General features: G+C 42.4%; 2 protein-coding genes across 3 annotated transcripts in view; both read left to right on the top strand.

Annotated features, from left to right (window-relative positions):
- Window positions 1-839, top strand: part of TNNT3 (troponin T3, fast skeletal type) — a 36,546-nt gene extending 35,707 nt beyond the window's left edge. For both annotated transcript variants that reach the window (XM_064513142.1, XM_026092807.2), the window contains one exon: window positions 439-839. In XM_064513142.1, coding sequence (XP_064369212.1) covers window positions 439-487 — 49 coding nt within the window. In that variant the 3' untranslated portion in view covers window positions 488-839. The remainder of the gene's footprint in view (window positions 1-438) is intronic.
- A 1,239-nt stretch (window positions 840-2,078) lies between these two features.
- MRPL23 (mitochondrial ribosomal protein L23) lies at window positions 2,079-13,313 on the top strand. Its single transcript, XM_064513141.1, has 5 exons — window positions 2,079-2,187; window positions 2,312-2,434; window positions 3,047-3,129; window positions 4,991-5,064; window positions 12,950-13,313. The coding sequence occupies exons 1-5, from the start codon at window positions 2,162-2,164 to the stop codon at window positions 13,112-13,114; spliced, it is 471 nt and encodes a 156-aa protein (XP_064369211.1). The 5' UTR covers window positions 2,079-2,161; the 3' UTR covers window positions 13,115-13,313.
- The last annotated feature ends 801 nt before the right edge of the window (window positions 13,314-14,114 follow it).

Below are 14,114 nucleotides of genomic sequence, written 5' to 3'. Positions count from 1 at the left end.
GCCTTAGCTGTATTTAAATCATTGTTCAGATTCTTTTGTCTCCACTACCAGATGACTAGAGCATCTGAGAACGAGGAAGTTTTCTGTGGAAATAACCTACACTCCAGATCAAAGCAGTCTTGATTTATGGAAATGTCAAATCTGACTGGATGGGCCCATCACTGTTAGTGCTCAGGTCACCTGGATTTCTGGTCTGATAATGCAGGAACCTGGAAATGTCTGCCTCTTTTAGGCATGCACATCCTGGTCCCTCACTAAGAGCCAGAGGTGGAATCTGACTCCACAGTATCAGCCTATTTTCCCCAGGATGTGCTCTGTGGCAGGTGTGCCCAATGTGTGAGAGGTAAAAGCAGTTCACCACTGACCTGAGAGCACAATGGTCAAGAGCCCCACCGCTTCTATCATGCTGACACATTTTTCTTTCCTTTTGTATTGTAGCAGCAAGAAGGCAGGAGTCAAGGGCAAAGTTGGAGGGCGCTGGAAGTAAAGAACCAGGCAGGATGGTCCATAGTGGCATGCCTGAACCCTGCTGGTCTCCTCTTCCTTCACAAATCACTTGTGTTCCCATGCCTCAGCGATAACAAAAATTGCAACATCAGCCTGGGCTGGCTATTGCTGCTGCTTTTCTTCTTTTCCCCCCTGGAGGAGTCCAGTGGTTTCCTGAATCAAAAGGAAGCAGGTTCCCCCTGGAGCTGAGACGACTCCTTGCTGGCATCTTCACTACCTGCTGAGCATGTCCTTTAATCTCCTGACACCAGCCCTATGCCATCCTGTAGATTGCTGTGTACAAATCTCTGGATTTTGTAAATAAAGCGTGACCAGTGTCTACTTCAATGACAGCTCTCTGGAATGGTGTTTTGTGCTTTTATTGGCATCCCATTTTGCCAAGGATATGGGTGTTGGACCAAATCCTTAGTTATCAGCATCAAGCGATCCAGCTCTACAGCTGGGACTGAGGGTCAATATAACTAACAAAGAACCAGGATGGGGCCCTGTCTTATGGCCACGATACAGGCAGACAACAAGCACCAGCTCGGTTCTGGGGGAGCTCACAGTCTACATGTCAGTCTGGATGCCAAATGTAGTTGAAACACACTTGAAAAAACTGAGTGATAACGGGAATCAAAGAACTGGGAATGAAGGAAAAGGTCCATAGAAGTGGCAGTTTTCAACATAGCATTTCCTAAGTGCAGGTGTGTCACTGCAACATGGAGTACTGTTAATTCAGATACTAAATTAAAGAGTGAGAGGCAACTAAAACCTGCATATAATAAAATCTGTCATTAAAGTTTGAATTTTTTGGTTAATTGAATGTAAAATCAAAGTCTGCCTCCTCCAAATTGGGCCAGAAACACACAAAAAAAGCTATTATTAAATTCAGGCCTCGAGCTCTTCTGTAGGGCTTGTTGGTTTTTTTTGCCAATCTTGAAACATCTTGTTAGAGAGAAATCTATCGAAGATGCTGGTTCTCCTCTGTTTTCATGTTTCTGGCTCTTTCGGATAGCTGTTCGCACCCTGGCTCACCAGTAGTACAGCCTGTAACCATGGGGAAAAGGGAAAAAATCACTGTGATTTCAGACCATGCGAAAGGAAGTCAGGGTTGTGTGCTGTTGGGGTACACGGCAGGTAAGGTTTTCCTTTCGTAGCAAAAGTATTATATGGCCTTATTCTGTGTTGTCCTCCTTGCTCTCTGCTTGTCATCCGGTTGGAACCATGAGTGGCTTCTCAGAAGAACTGCTTTTAGTTGTTTCTGACCCAAACACCACACTGGTGTCTTGACCCCTAGTAGAGATGCAGAAAAGATGCCGAATGAGCTGGTTTCCTAAGCTAACTTTGCAAATTAATCTCTCTTTTTGGCCTTTCCCCTCAGAGGTACAGATCCCACCCCCGTTCCTCGAGGCCGAAGCTGGGCTACTTTGGGCTGTCCCCGTATAACTCCTCTGCCCTCACAAGCCGCGATTGCTCCGAAACGGTTAATTAAAGGATAACTTCTCCTCGCCTCCTCTCAGAAAAAAAAAAAAGAAGAAAAGAAGAATAAAAGGTGCCTAAAGGCGGGTCGCCAGGGGCCGCCCCTCCCCGCCGCGCCGGCAGGGGTCGCGGGTGCCGCCGCCCCGGCGGGAGCCGCTCTGGCGCCGCTTCCGGGGGCGGCGCGGGCTGCGCCATGGCGGCGCGCGTCAGGAGGGCCGTGTGAGGGGCCGGGGCCGGGGCCGGGGCCGGCGGGAGGTGGGGGGAGGCCGCGGCGGGCCGGGCCGGAGGGGGGTGCCGGGGGCGCGGGGCGGCGATGAGGCAGCGGCTCGGTGTCTCCCCGCAGGTACCCGCTGTTCCAGCCCGGCGGCCCGCAGCTGCGGCTGTTCCGGCCCGACTTCTTCATGGCGGCGGTGCGGCCCGGGGTGCCGCAGCCGGCGGATACGGCGCAGTTCCGCGTCTCCATGGAGTGAGTGCGGGCGGTCCGCGCCGGTCCGCGCCGGTTCGCGAGGCGGCGCCTGCTTCGGGGCGGCGAGGGCCGGCGTTGGGGTGTTGAGCCGTCCTCGCTCTCTGCCTCCCCCTAAGCGCCCCCTGCCCTCCCCAGGGCCGGAGGAGGGGAGGGGGCCCAGGGGCAACGGGGCCACGTTTGCTCGGCCCAGAGCGGGGCTTTTTTCCCCGGCCGGCCTGACCGCCCACGCTGAAACACCCAAGTCTGCGGCGGGGCCTGAAATGGTTAGAAACTACTCGTCTGAAAAGTCAGCAGGCTTGGCAAGCTGGGCAGGGAGAGAGCCCACCCAGCCCTTCCAAATGCAGGGATTCCCTAGGGGCTTTGCTGTTGGGATTATAGAAAATAAAACACTTAGTGTTCTTATGCTTTCTAGATTAGGACTTGCTTTGGTAGCACGTGACCTATGTTGAGTTTATATTTTTGTGCAGTAAAGCTGCCTTGGTGTAAAGGAGAAGATATGTTTATTCTAGCCCAACAAACAGACTATAAATACTCTGGCTCTGTTTTGATTTTAGTTAAATATTTATGTATTTTCTTTCTCTCCTTTCCCCAAAATGTTCTCCCTTTGCCAAGAATGACAAAAGTGGATATCAAGAATTACCTTGAAAAAATATACAATGTGCCAGTAGTGGCAGTGAGGACCAGGATACAATATGGTAAGTGCAGTTGAGTAACCTGGAGGGATGGTTACAGCTTCCCTGCACATCCTAAAGAGATTTTTGCTATCAAAAGCTGCGTTAGATTTTAGTGTGTGTTGGTTACAGGTACTTACCTGGCGACATCTACCAACTCTGGTTTATTTATTCCTTAAAGCAAATATGCACTGCTACATATTTGAATGATCTGATTAGATTATGACATAAGTTTAGTTTTATAAAGAAAAATCTGAATTGAAAAGCCTTAAAAACTTGATTTTTATCTAGCTTCTGCAGTATGCTTTTGTAGTTGGGACCATTTCTCCTTGAAGACCAGCGGGTGTCTCACTTCAGCAGGAACTGTCTTCAAGTGTTTTAATAAAACTGATACTTAAACTTACTAAAAAAAAAAAAAAAAGCCTATGACTGTCATCTGAGATAACCCAGGAAGCACCTAGAAGATGTGTTATGGTTTAACAAAAAGCAAAGTTTGTAGAGAGAAGTAAAATATTCTATTAGACGAGTAGATAAAATTGGAAAAACGTCTTAACAAACTTTCACTTTTTCAACCCTTGTAGTTACTGCACAGCTGCTACAGACTTGTCACTTCCACTCATGATCCCTGCCCGCATCACCATCCCAGAATAACCCAAGCATTCCTCCTCCCATTTGCTTTAAGTTATTGTGAACCCCAGGTGGAGCAGGCAGACCACTCTCTAACTGAACAGAATAAAAATTATATATGTTCACTTCCACATATTATTACTTCGTTACCCAGAGCATCTCTGAGTACAGTTTGGATGCAGTGCAAAGTTGGGGAGATATTTTTTATGTCATTTCCTTTTTGATCCTTGGGCATTGTGTTAATCAAATGAAATCAAACGATGATTTGTTGTTTAGGACATCTTCGATGGCTGGATTTTACTTTTTTGAGCACTGGTTCTAGGAAAGGAACTGGTTGATATATTTATAATGGTAGCAGTAGGGATGAATTTGAAAAAAGGGATGATGGAAAAGCTGGAATACAGGAAAATGGGAATGAAAGAAAAATTAAAGCTTTGAGAGACGGTTGTAAAACTCCTCAGAATATGTGAAAGAAAGAAAACAGAGCATCTGCAGTATGTTTATGTGAAAAAATAAAATTAAATGAAGGCTTAATACCAAACACTTGTAGTTCTAAACAGCATTGGAAAATATTTGTGCTTGTCCTTTTAGCCATTTTGTCCAATACTGCTATTAGAAGTGGTGGTAGAATATATATACTCAGGGATAAAAGGAGAAAGGGGTAAGAAAGCATAATAATTTGAGAGCTTTAAGGTCTGTCTTGCATGCAGGGAATAAATTGAACTTGGGATTCAGCAGTGACCAGCATACTTGCTGAAAGTCAAAATGCTTTGTTTTTTTCGATGTGGAGCGTAATTTCCTGACAGATAAACAGTAGACCAGTAGATCATGCTCATGCTCTAGAGCATTAGCTGGGCAGTAAGAGGTGACATGTTTGTAGCTGTTTAGTGGGCATTTCCTTCGTGTGTCCCCAAAGCAGTTGATGTAGGGAGGACCGTTTATTACTCCTGCCCCCCTGCTTGGGAGACCTACCTCCTTGCTCCCTTGCAAATTTTCTGTGTCACCATGTAGCCACACTGCCCTCAGCAGCCTGAGTTTGGTGATGCAGGTTCCCCACCTGTAAGCGAGGAGAGTAGTAGTTATCAATTCCAGTATGTTTTAGTGGTTGCAATACCACTGCAAGGGGTGTCAGTATTGAAGAGAGAATATTCCTCTTAATGGTAAATCAAAACTAATGAAGACCCCCTTCAGCTTGGCTGTGCTTTGGGGAGCTTGGAAGTTCTGGAAAGTAATGGTGGGACTCTCTTCGTTTGTGCAGGTGCACACAACAGAAGGAATCACAAGAACCAGAGAGTGAAGAAGCCGGATTACAAGGTTGCCTATGTACAGCTGGTGAGTTAACAGGAGTGCTTGCTGGAGTAGAGGGAGTGTTAATCAGCCAGGCTAGAAGTAATGTTCAGTGAACTGTCCAGTGGGCTGCATGTTTCTGCCAATCCTCTAATTATGGCATCATCGTTAATACCTGCCAGACTGTGTAAAGAGATTTACTGATTTAAATGCCTTAGTGTAAAAAGCAAATTCATAATAAAATCATTAGTTTTCAAGTCCCATTTTGTTTGAGGCCTACATGTAAGTTACGGTCTGATGTCATATGGTGCTGCTTTGCCAGTAAGTTTCAGGCTGACCCTGTACTCGGTGTGCTGGAAGGTTCACCACTTGTGTGGTTAATTGCTGAAATGTCCAGTAAGTGAAAGAATATAGTGTAAGGGTGGAGAACTTTTTATTAAAGCTCTTTGGATCTTGGAGAAGACCAAGGCATATTCCTTGGAGAGCTTTTAGTCATGTCTAGTAAGTGTGCTTTGTGGCTAAGCTGGGTTCTAAAACATATGTTGGTTGCCCAGTGGAAAAGAAACTTAATGTTCTTACAACTTTCTTTCGTAACAGGAGCATATTACAGTTTAGACTTCTTTTGGGCTTACCTGTCCCCATGTAAAAAAAAAAAAAAAAACCAACCAAAAAAAACCCCCTTCATATACAGAAATTACATTAAAGGAGTGCTATTGATATTGCAAAGTGGTAGATTTAAAATTGCTGTTGGCAATGCAACCTCAGTGTTACTCCATACAAGGAATTTGTGTGGGGGGAACATTCCATGATCTTACAGTTTAAAGACTACAAAAGAATTCGTATGCACTTGGGATCAAATTAAAGATGTACAGAGAATTGGAAATCTGGCATTCCCTATTTTTGCAGAGTTTAAATGAGTTTGGAAGTTTTTCTCTTAGCCCCTTTTGGGGAGGGGATGAAAAGAAAAGTGAGGACAGTGTATTTCGCTAGACAGACTATATCTTTGAAGGAACAGTATAAAATACCCTGTTAATAGAAAGTAACAGATTTATATTTAGATCAGGCCTAACCTTGATTTACTGTGTTGAAGGTAAAGCTAACCTCCTCTCCACGAAGATTTTGCATTATGATGGCTATCTTGATGGAAAAACACACACCTCTTCGAGGAGGACAGGGTCTGTGCTCTGGGTGGGGGGACCTTCTCCCTGATGGAGGGAAGGCTGTTGTCTGTGTGTAGGTTTTTGTCTGTGAGACATCAGGTACAAATGATTCATTGAGAACACAGCTGAGGAAATGAATGCAAGGAATCATTTTATATCTGCTAGTCACATGTTGCCTTCTCTGTGTTGTTGGTTAATAGGTAATTGCAGGCACTTTACATTGTCATGGCCTCTTGCTGGTGGTTTTTACTTTTAGAGACTCCCTTCTCAGGATTGAAGCAGACATGCATCTTTACTGAGGCTTGGTCAGTTTTCAAATTTTATTTCACTGTATTTAATGAAGTTATTTTTGTCTGCTGTGTTGAGAAGGAGGTAGTCTGCAATCCACAGACAAATGTAGGGGGAAGGAGTGGGAAGCAAAATGATGCTGTTTTATGCAGCAAGTCACTTATTTAAGGCAGCATTTTTGCACATTCACTTCAGATCAAATCTCTGAACCTACAACGGTTACCACTACCTTGTGGATAGTTTTGCAGCTAAGCTAGTTTGATACTGAAAGCAGTCAGATAGCAGTAGGTCTGCTAATTCCTCCAGCGTCTCATTTTGTCTGCTGGGCAAATTAGCCTGTACAGAGCTTTGTGATACTGTGGCTGAGGACTTCTCCTGACACGCAAGATGGCATGTCACCCTGTACAGCACTGTCATGTCCCATGGTGTCATCCTTTAGACAAGTTTTTTAAGAATGTCATGCTTTCCAGCTGTCCCATGAATGGGGGCCAGGCCTGCCTTTTGGTGTTTGTTGTACAGCATCTAATGTAAGGGAATCCTCACCAGTTTCTGGACTCTGTTGGTGAAGCTGGATCTGTGCAGTCTCCCATCACTTCATTCCTGGTCTTTTTTTCTTTTTGTTGTTGCTGTTACCCGTTACCTCCTTTAACAGTTAGGCTTGTCTACTTTTTTCTTTCGTTTTTTTGCCTTTTATCACTAGTTCTGGTGTCTCAGACACTGAGCTCCCAGTTATGTGTTCATACCACCTGTAAACAGTGGGTGAGGCCAGAAACCCAGTGTCAGTTCTGAAACTGAAGGTTTTGCCTTGATTCTCATTCATGGTTTGATTCTGGTGAGCACAGGCCCGATGCAGTCCATTGTTAATATCTGCCTAATTTAGGGAAGTCTTTGGTAACCACTGTAAAATCCCTTTTTTCGTGAGAATTATTTTGCATCTGCCGTGAGTCAGAGTAGCCGGGCTTTCCCACCATTTTTACCAGCTGTGTTTTCTCTCATTAATCCAGTTTCAAGTTAAAACTGCTTATGACTGGAAAAGCAAGTACTTGTTTTTGGAAGCTCTTGGGTTGATCGTCCTGTTGCCCGCTAGGTGGAAGTATTGCTCTTCCCAGTGTGCCTTGCTAGCAGCTCTGTTGCGATTTACCTGAATGAAGTTGAGTGTATTCTCATGACTGATTATGCTTACCTGCTTCATAAAACATCATCCTATGTGTCCCCATGCAACATATATGTCTGTTAACTTACTGCAAGTGTCTTAAAGGTGAAGGGTGTATAAGTCATAGTCTGTATACCCTTAAGTGTCAGATTAGTGCCCCAGCTGTTCCACATGTAAGAATTGTTGTCCTTTCTTCTCCAAATACTATTTCTTGGAGATTCAGAGCTGTTTACTTTATTCTAAGGCTGTAACTGGACAAATAAATGATCAGTCCAAGCATAATATTTTCACATTAAAAAAATACCTCAAATCATAGAAGGCTGTGGATCAACAATATCTTGCCATTCCAGAGCCTGCCTACCTTTTTTTCCCTTTTTGGAATGTGGTGAGAAAGGTTTAAGTTATAGACTCATGGCCATTGCTTTCAAATGCTTCTTTTTTACACTGTTTTATTTTCTTAATTAAATCAAAGCGGCGTATCTGTGCCAAGTAGCTTAAATGAATGTCATACAGCAACCTTTCTCTTTACTCTGATAAAGTTATAATTATCCTACTGTTATAAAAAAGCCAGTGGGAAACTTTACAGTTGCATCAACATCAGGGAAATTAAAAAAAAACAACAACATCCCCTCCTCCTCCTTCAGTGTTCTCACTGGTTTAGCTCAACAGGTGTTAGCACCCGTGGGAGTCCAAGTGTAGACAAGCCTCTGGAATCCAGACCTATTTTTAATTAAACCTGTTTTGAGAAATCTAATGGAGATGGCTGTAAAAATGAGTCTGACCTTGTCAACATTAGGACTAACACCTATTTAGCTGCATGAAAGATGGCACAAGTGGGAGCATTTTTGCAAATGCTTTCTCCTCAAACCCTGGCTAGTGTCCTGTACATTCATTGTAATTAACCCATTTGCACATTAGATGTGACAGCAATTTTCATCTGGCATCTAATGAATTTAGAGGAAAATTGGATTTTCTGTATGCTGTGGCATTACTGCGTGGATTTCAAAGTTGCTTTCTGTGCTGTTTTGCCATACTTGTTATTTTAACATCAAATATTACCACAGAGATAGTAGGAGAATTGTTCAAAAGCATTGGATTATTAAACTTAGCTGCATTTGCTGCTACTGCTGGACCAAATCCCACACTGTTGGGAGTCCAACATTTTTTGGTTAACGACACTATAAACATCACTTTTCTCCTAATTCTGAAAGACAGTAGTAAGTGCTTCAATTATCTAAATAATCAGAAGACCTCACAGTTGTTTACACGACCAGCGTTTGCTGCGTCATTCCTACACAATAATATCTGTGCTGACCTTCCATTCCTAAACTTTTCAAGGGATGCAAAGGTCAGAAGAGTATAAGTGCGTTTGTGCTGGATAATCCTTCTTGCAATTTTCTGACATGAGGCTTAGCAGTGGAAAGGTTAACACTTGACTTCATAGGCCTAATTATGGTCACTTAACCTCCCATTAAAATGAATGGAGGCAATTTGTACCACTTGATGTGGTAACTCCTTCTGTAGACTCTGAGAAAAAGGTGTGTCTCCACCCTAAATAACCAAAAAGACTTGAAATGTAGGCTGAAAATATTTGCTTGGTGCTGAGGTCACTTTCCATGTTAAAGAATGTTAGTATTTAAGAAATGAATCTTCGTAAGACCTACTATATAAATCAATTTTACCTTTGGATAATGCCGGAACAAGGAATAGGTGTGGGCAGGAGTAGAAGTGGTGCCCTTTTCTGTAGTCTAAACACTGAACCACGCATCTCGCTTGCATATAACCTTAGAATTTGTAGCAAAAAGAGAAGTCTCTGGGAAGACCCTAAATCCAGGATAGCAATGCATAAAATCATGCCGTTGCCTTTATTTTTATGGCAACAGTAAAATACCCTTTGTAACAACTTCTCCATAGTTTGCTTTTTTCTTTTTTATTTATTTGTTCTTTAAAGCATTGTGAGGGCTGTTTAGGCACAAGAGGGCTTGGTGGTAGAGCTTGTCCTGAAAAACTCCCAAATTTGTCACTGTACCACCTCACATGGGAGGAAAAGTTCTTTTGCTGGCAGTGCAGAATCTAGTTCCAAGGTAGATTGAATTATACAAGCAAAATGATTTCTTTAGCAATATATTTGCCTTTTCTAGAAAGTTTTCTTTTGGCAGAGCTGTATCAGGTAGGAGGGTCTTCTCTCCCTGCCTCCATGCTTCTAACTAAGGTAATTGTGCTACTGCAAGTTCTAAAAGAAGGTCAAACCTTAGCCTTTTTAGAGCCCATTTCCGTTTATTGTCTTCAAAATTTAAAGGGAAGACCTTGGTTAAATGGCTTGCAAAAGGTAACACTGAACAATGTCAAACTTAAGAATAAGCCACATTTTTGCTTTCTGATTGAATATGCTGGTAGTTCATGTTCTAGCAGTCTAGAAACTAGATAAAACCCTCACTCTATTGAACTTGTTAGAAATTTAGTTGTTCACTTTATCACAATTAGGATTTCATTCTAAGGATGCATTTTTTGCATGGTTGTCAAATGGGTACTTTGCAGAAGGGAAAACTTAAAAAGGAAAAAAGTATAATATTTTGAACAGCACTACACGAGGGAGTGTGGATCCATCCATTCCTTTGGTAGACATTTTTTTGAGAAGGTGACGTGAGCTGGAACTTTGGTAGCCTCTGGCATCATGTCAAAGATGCACTGAACGTAAATATGCCTGGGTGGACTCTCAGCCCTTTATGTAAGTTGATGCCTCCTGGTATTTTTGAAATTTTGAAATACCCAAGATACAGGCTTCTTTTGAAAACTAGCTACTGAGCATGCACAACAGCTATTTTTCATACAGTTTTCATCACTCTGGAGTTTTACAGTGCAGTATTACTGCATAGTATTGTTACTAAAGATTTATCAACCTTCAGTTCTCAGGGTGTAATGTCTTGGCTGTCTCAAATCGTGTCTGGCTGCCAGCCAAAATCAGAATTTCTTCACAAAACAAGATCTGGAAAGAGCTAACATGTCTGTACTGATTTTTATTTATTAAAAGACTCCAGATACAGATTGACATTTTCAGCTCAATATTTGACTTTCACCAGCCTTGAAATGGGAACTGCAAGCCTTTTGATAAACAGCTGATTTTGTCTGGTTTCAGTACAGCCTCTTGCATATCTTTTTTTTTTTTTTTTTTTTTTTAATATAAACTGTTTTGCAATGCTTAGTGAATTACCATGGATGTTCTTCGTATGCTTTAGGGACAGCTTTCCTCCATTTTACAGTAAGGGAAGTGCAACGGTGCTGGAACATACCCGGGTGGAAGTGCTGCGTAAGAAGAACAGCCACTTACTACACTGTTACCAATATAAATAGTTCTCAAACTTTCAGCGTAGGTGGTGTGCCTACCATGTTAGCCTGAAGTGTTTTCTGATTTCTTAAGTAAAATGGCTTCCTTTCCAGAGCGGACGAGTCCTTAGAATTGGCCTGGCCTGTGCTATAGGTACCATCGGGCCCAGTGACCTGCTTGCAGCGCAGTTAAAAGATAAATTTTTTTGTAATGTAAACATATTGTTTTCCAAATGCTTTTGTATGCTAAAGTCTTGGGCAGCCCTTGGCCTCGAGGGTGCTTGCTTCCTACTACTGGAAGTTTCATTAGGCTACAGCTTTGGGACTGTTCAAGGACATTAATAAGACCTGGTTCTGTGCCTCAAAATACAACTATACTTTAATTGTCACAAGACAGCTGTGATAAGCATACCTGTTGGTAATTTGAAAGTACAAAAGAATTTAAACCCCAGAGTGTACGCTGTGGAAAGCAAAACTGTGATTTGTTCCAGTTGAGCTTATCCAGGCTGGAATCTAGGAAAGCGCAATGTACACAGCAGCTCCCTTGTTGTTTTTGTAGTATGGTCAGGCTCTTAGGAAACCCCCAAGAAGTATGCACTACAAAAACAACTGGAGCATTGCTGTGTATGAGTTGATATTTCCTAGATTCTAGTCTGGATAAGCTCAACTGGGATAAGTCATGTTTTTTCTTTCCAAAGGATATGCTTGAGATTTGAATACTTTCACACCTTTAAATTACCACGTTGAACATACATGGCTGAATGAATCATAACATGCATTCAGCTAGGTCAAGGACATGGTGACAGTTTCTTCAGATTTAATTATGTCACATTTCTGATTCCAAAATATACTGTAGATAGCCATGTTGTGGAAGGCTCGTTTGATCTCCTTGTGCAACCATTTTATAACTAGGCCTCTGGTTTAGTTATATTTACTGCACAAGTATAAAGAATGGGTGATTTGCAAAACCTGTTTCTGTCTGAGGCAATTAAATGCTTTTGTTGAGGTTTTTGTGTGCAGTATTCTGCTGAAGACTTCATGTATGCTAAGGTTTGTAAGTATTTTGGAGAATAAATTATTAAGTGGCTCCTAACAGTTAAGTATTTTATTATGCAAAGTTGCATACTGAATGGAAAGAAATGGAAGGGCCGATAGGGTTGAGTTTAATGAAGTTGTGCTTAGTGCAAACACCACTTAAAAAGTAAGTAGATAATGTTAATGGGATAGAACATTTCCACAGAATAATGGTTTCCTGCTGTTAGATAAAAACCAGAGACCAAGCAAATGTTTATTTTCCAAGTGGGAGACATAGATCTGATGATGATGTACTAAAACGACTTGTCTGTTAGGCAGAATGACTGATGCAGATGTAATCACTTTAATCTCATCACTGGTGTATTAGACAGATTGTTCCCACTGTAATTGTTTTACACTTCAGTTTTTATTCCTGTTGATAACAGAGCTCTGATATCTGTTATTCTGTATTCCCACATTACCCCCTATAATAACAGCTGCTAGGACTGAACTAAAGTCTTAGATGAGATCCAAACAACTATAACCACTACCCATATTCTAATTATTAATATGGCCAGTGCCTCCTCCCCCCCCCCCCCCAATGCATTTCCCTGATGGTGTTCCTTTAACAGAATCACTTATTTCACTGGTCTTGCTTTTACTGTATGATTCAGTACAACATCTCAGGGCTGGTTCAAAGTTGAATGTTGTAAGAAGTGTCCATCTCCTGATCATTCACGTTCATTCTTTAAAGAACGATGCCAGTGTCTTAATTTGCACACGGAAGGGAAGAGGCCTAAAGTTAGGATATTAGGGGGGAGGGGTATATGTGTGTCTTGGAGGGGGGAAGAGATCTTGGGAGGTGAGAGGTAGGTAACATTTTGCACCAGCTGAAACTTCAGGGTGGTCTTTCGTTCTAGCTTTAAGTGTATGCATCATAGCTACTACAGAAAGGCTGGAATGTGTGTTTGACCATTTGTTTTCTCCTTAGGGCCAAGGACAAACCTTTCAGTTTCCCAACCTATTTCCAGAAAAAGAACAAACCCCAGAAGCTCGGTCTTTTGATGACTTCAAGAATAAATATCTCGAGAAAGAGAAGCAGAGGCAGAGAGGTGACCCCAGACGAGGCGGAGTCCCTGATTGGTTTGGACTTTGATGCAACAAGCTGGCTGCCTTTTTTTAGGCTCAGAGGGATTTTAATCAGCAGAACTGGCACTCTGCTCTTCTTGTAATGACCAAGGGTTTATTTTTGAGCAGCCCTTGTTAGCATGTCTTTTTACCTGGCTGTTTGTGCACGACTACAACAAAATGGCCCAAAAGAAATAAAAAGGTAAAATAAATCTGACTGCATCAGATCTTTCCTGTGAATTTGTGGACTTTTCTAAAATGTGGAATTGCTTGTTGTTGTTTCTGACTGTGAGAGTGTCAGTTTGCTTATCCTCTTCCTGCTTCTGTAGGTCATTTGAGTAAAGTAGAAGACATTATACTTACCAGGATAAGTGTGGTTTGTGTTGAATAGAATGTATAAAAGGCAAGGTAGGACAACTGGAGGTGGACAAGAAGTTGTAGAAAACTAGACTGTAGGTCAGAACATAGGTTCACTTATTGTCCAGTATGGTGTCCTACTATTTTGTGAATTGCCTTACTTCTGAAGTGACCCCCTTTCCTTAGGGGGATGTATGTTTGATCTGATTTCACTCCTTCGTTAATGGTTGTGTGGCATCTTGGAGATGGGGCCTGCTGGATAGGCTTGCAGCCATGCATTTGTGCGTTTGATTCAGAAAAGCTTCAGAGAATGGACAAATGTGGCACGCTGTCTCTGCTTGCTGTTGTGCAATGCAGGTGGCTAGCCTGCCTAGGAACGTTTACTGGCATAGCTGTGATAGTATTCCTCCCCCTGCCTGCAGCTACCTTGCAGTGCTGGCTGGAGTCCTGTGTAGACACAGTTGTATTGGCATAAAAATGCTTCTGCCAGTGTAGACTGTTTTGTGCTCAGGACTAGTGAAAAGACTCTTTTTACTTTTTCTGGTGCTGCTCCCTCCACTTTTAGGTTGCTGATGTTGCTGCAGTGGTAGAACTTTTTTAGGCCTTTAGGGCTGCTGTATTCAGGTTTTTCATTTGCCTGGCTCCACTGCTGTTTCTCCTCATTTTGCTGA

Source organism: Dromaius novaehollandiae, chromosome 5, assembly GCF_036370855.1.
Source record: "Dromaius novaehollandiae isolate bDroNov1 chromosome 5, bDroNov1.hap1, whole genome shotgun sequence".
Classification (NCBI taxonomy): Eukaryota; Metazoa; Chordata; class Aves; order Casuariiformes; family Dromaiidae; genus Dromaius; species Dromaius novaehollandiae.
Note: the sequence above shows the minus strand (reverse complement) of the source record. Positions and strands in the feature narration are given on the sequence as shown.

Bases quoted from the DNA above. Each gene is read 5' to 3' on its own strand.
- MRPL23 (XM_064513141.1), top strand. From the start codon at position 2,162: ATGGCGGCGCGCGTCAGGAGGGCCGT. The intron at 2,188-2,311 runs GTGAGGGGCCGG...GTCTCCCCGCAG, and splicing joins GCGCGCGTCAGGAGGGCCGT to GTACCCGCTGTTCCAGCCCG. The intron at 2,435-3,046 runs GTGAGTGCGGGC...CCCTTTGCCAAG, and splicing joins CAGTTCCGCGTCTCCATGGA to AATGACAAAAGTGGATATCA.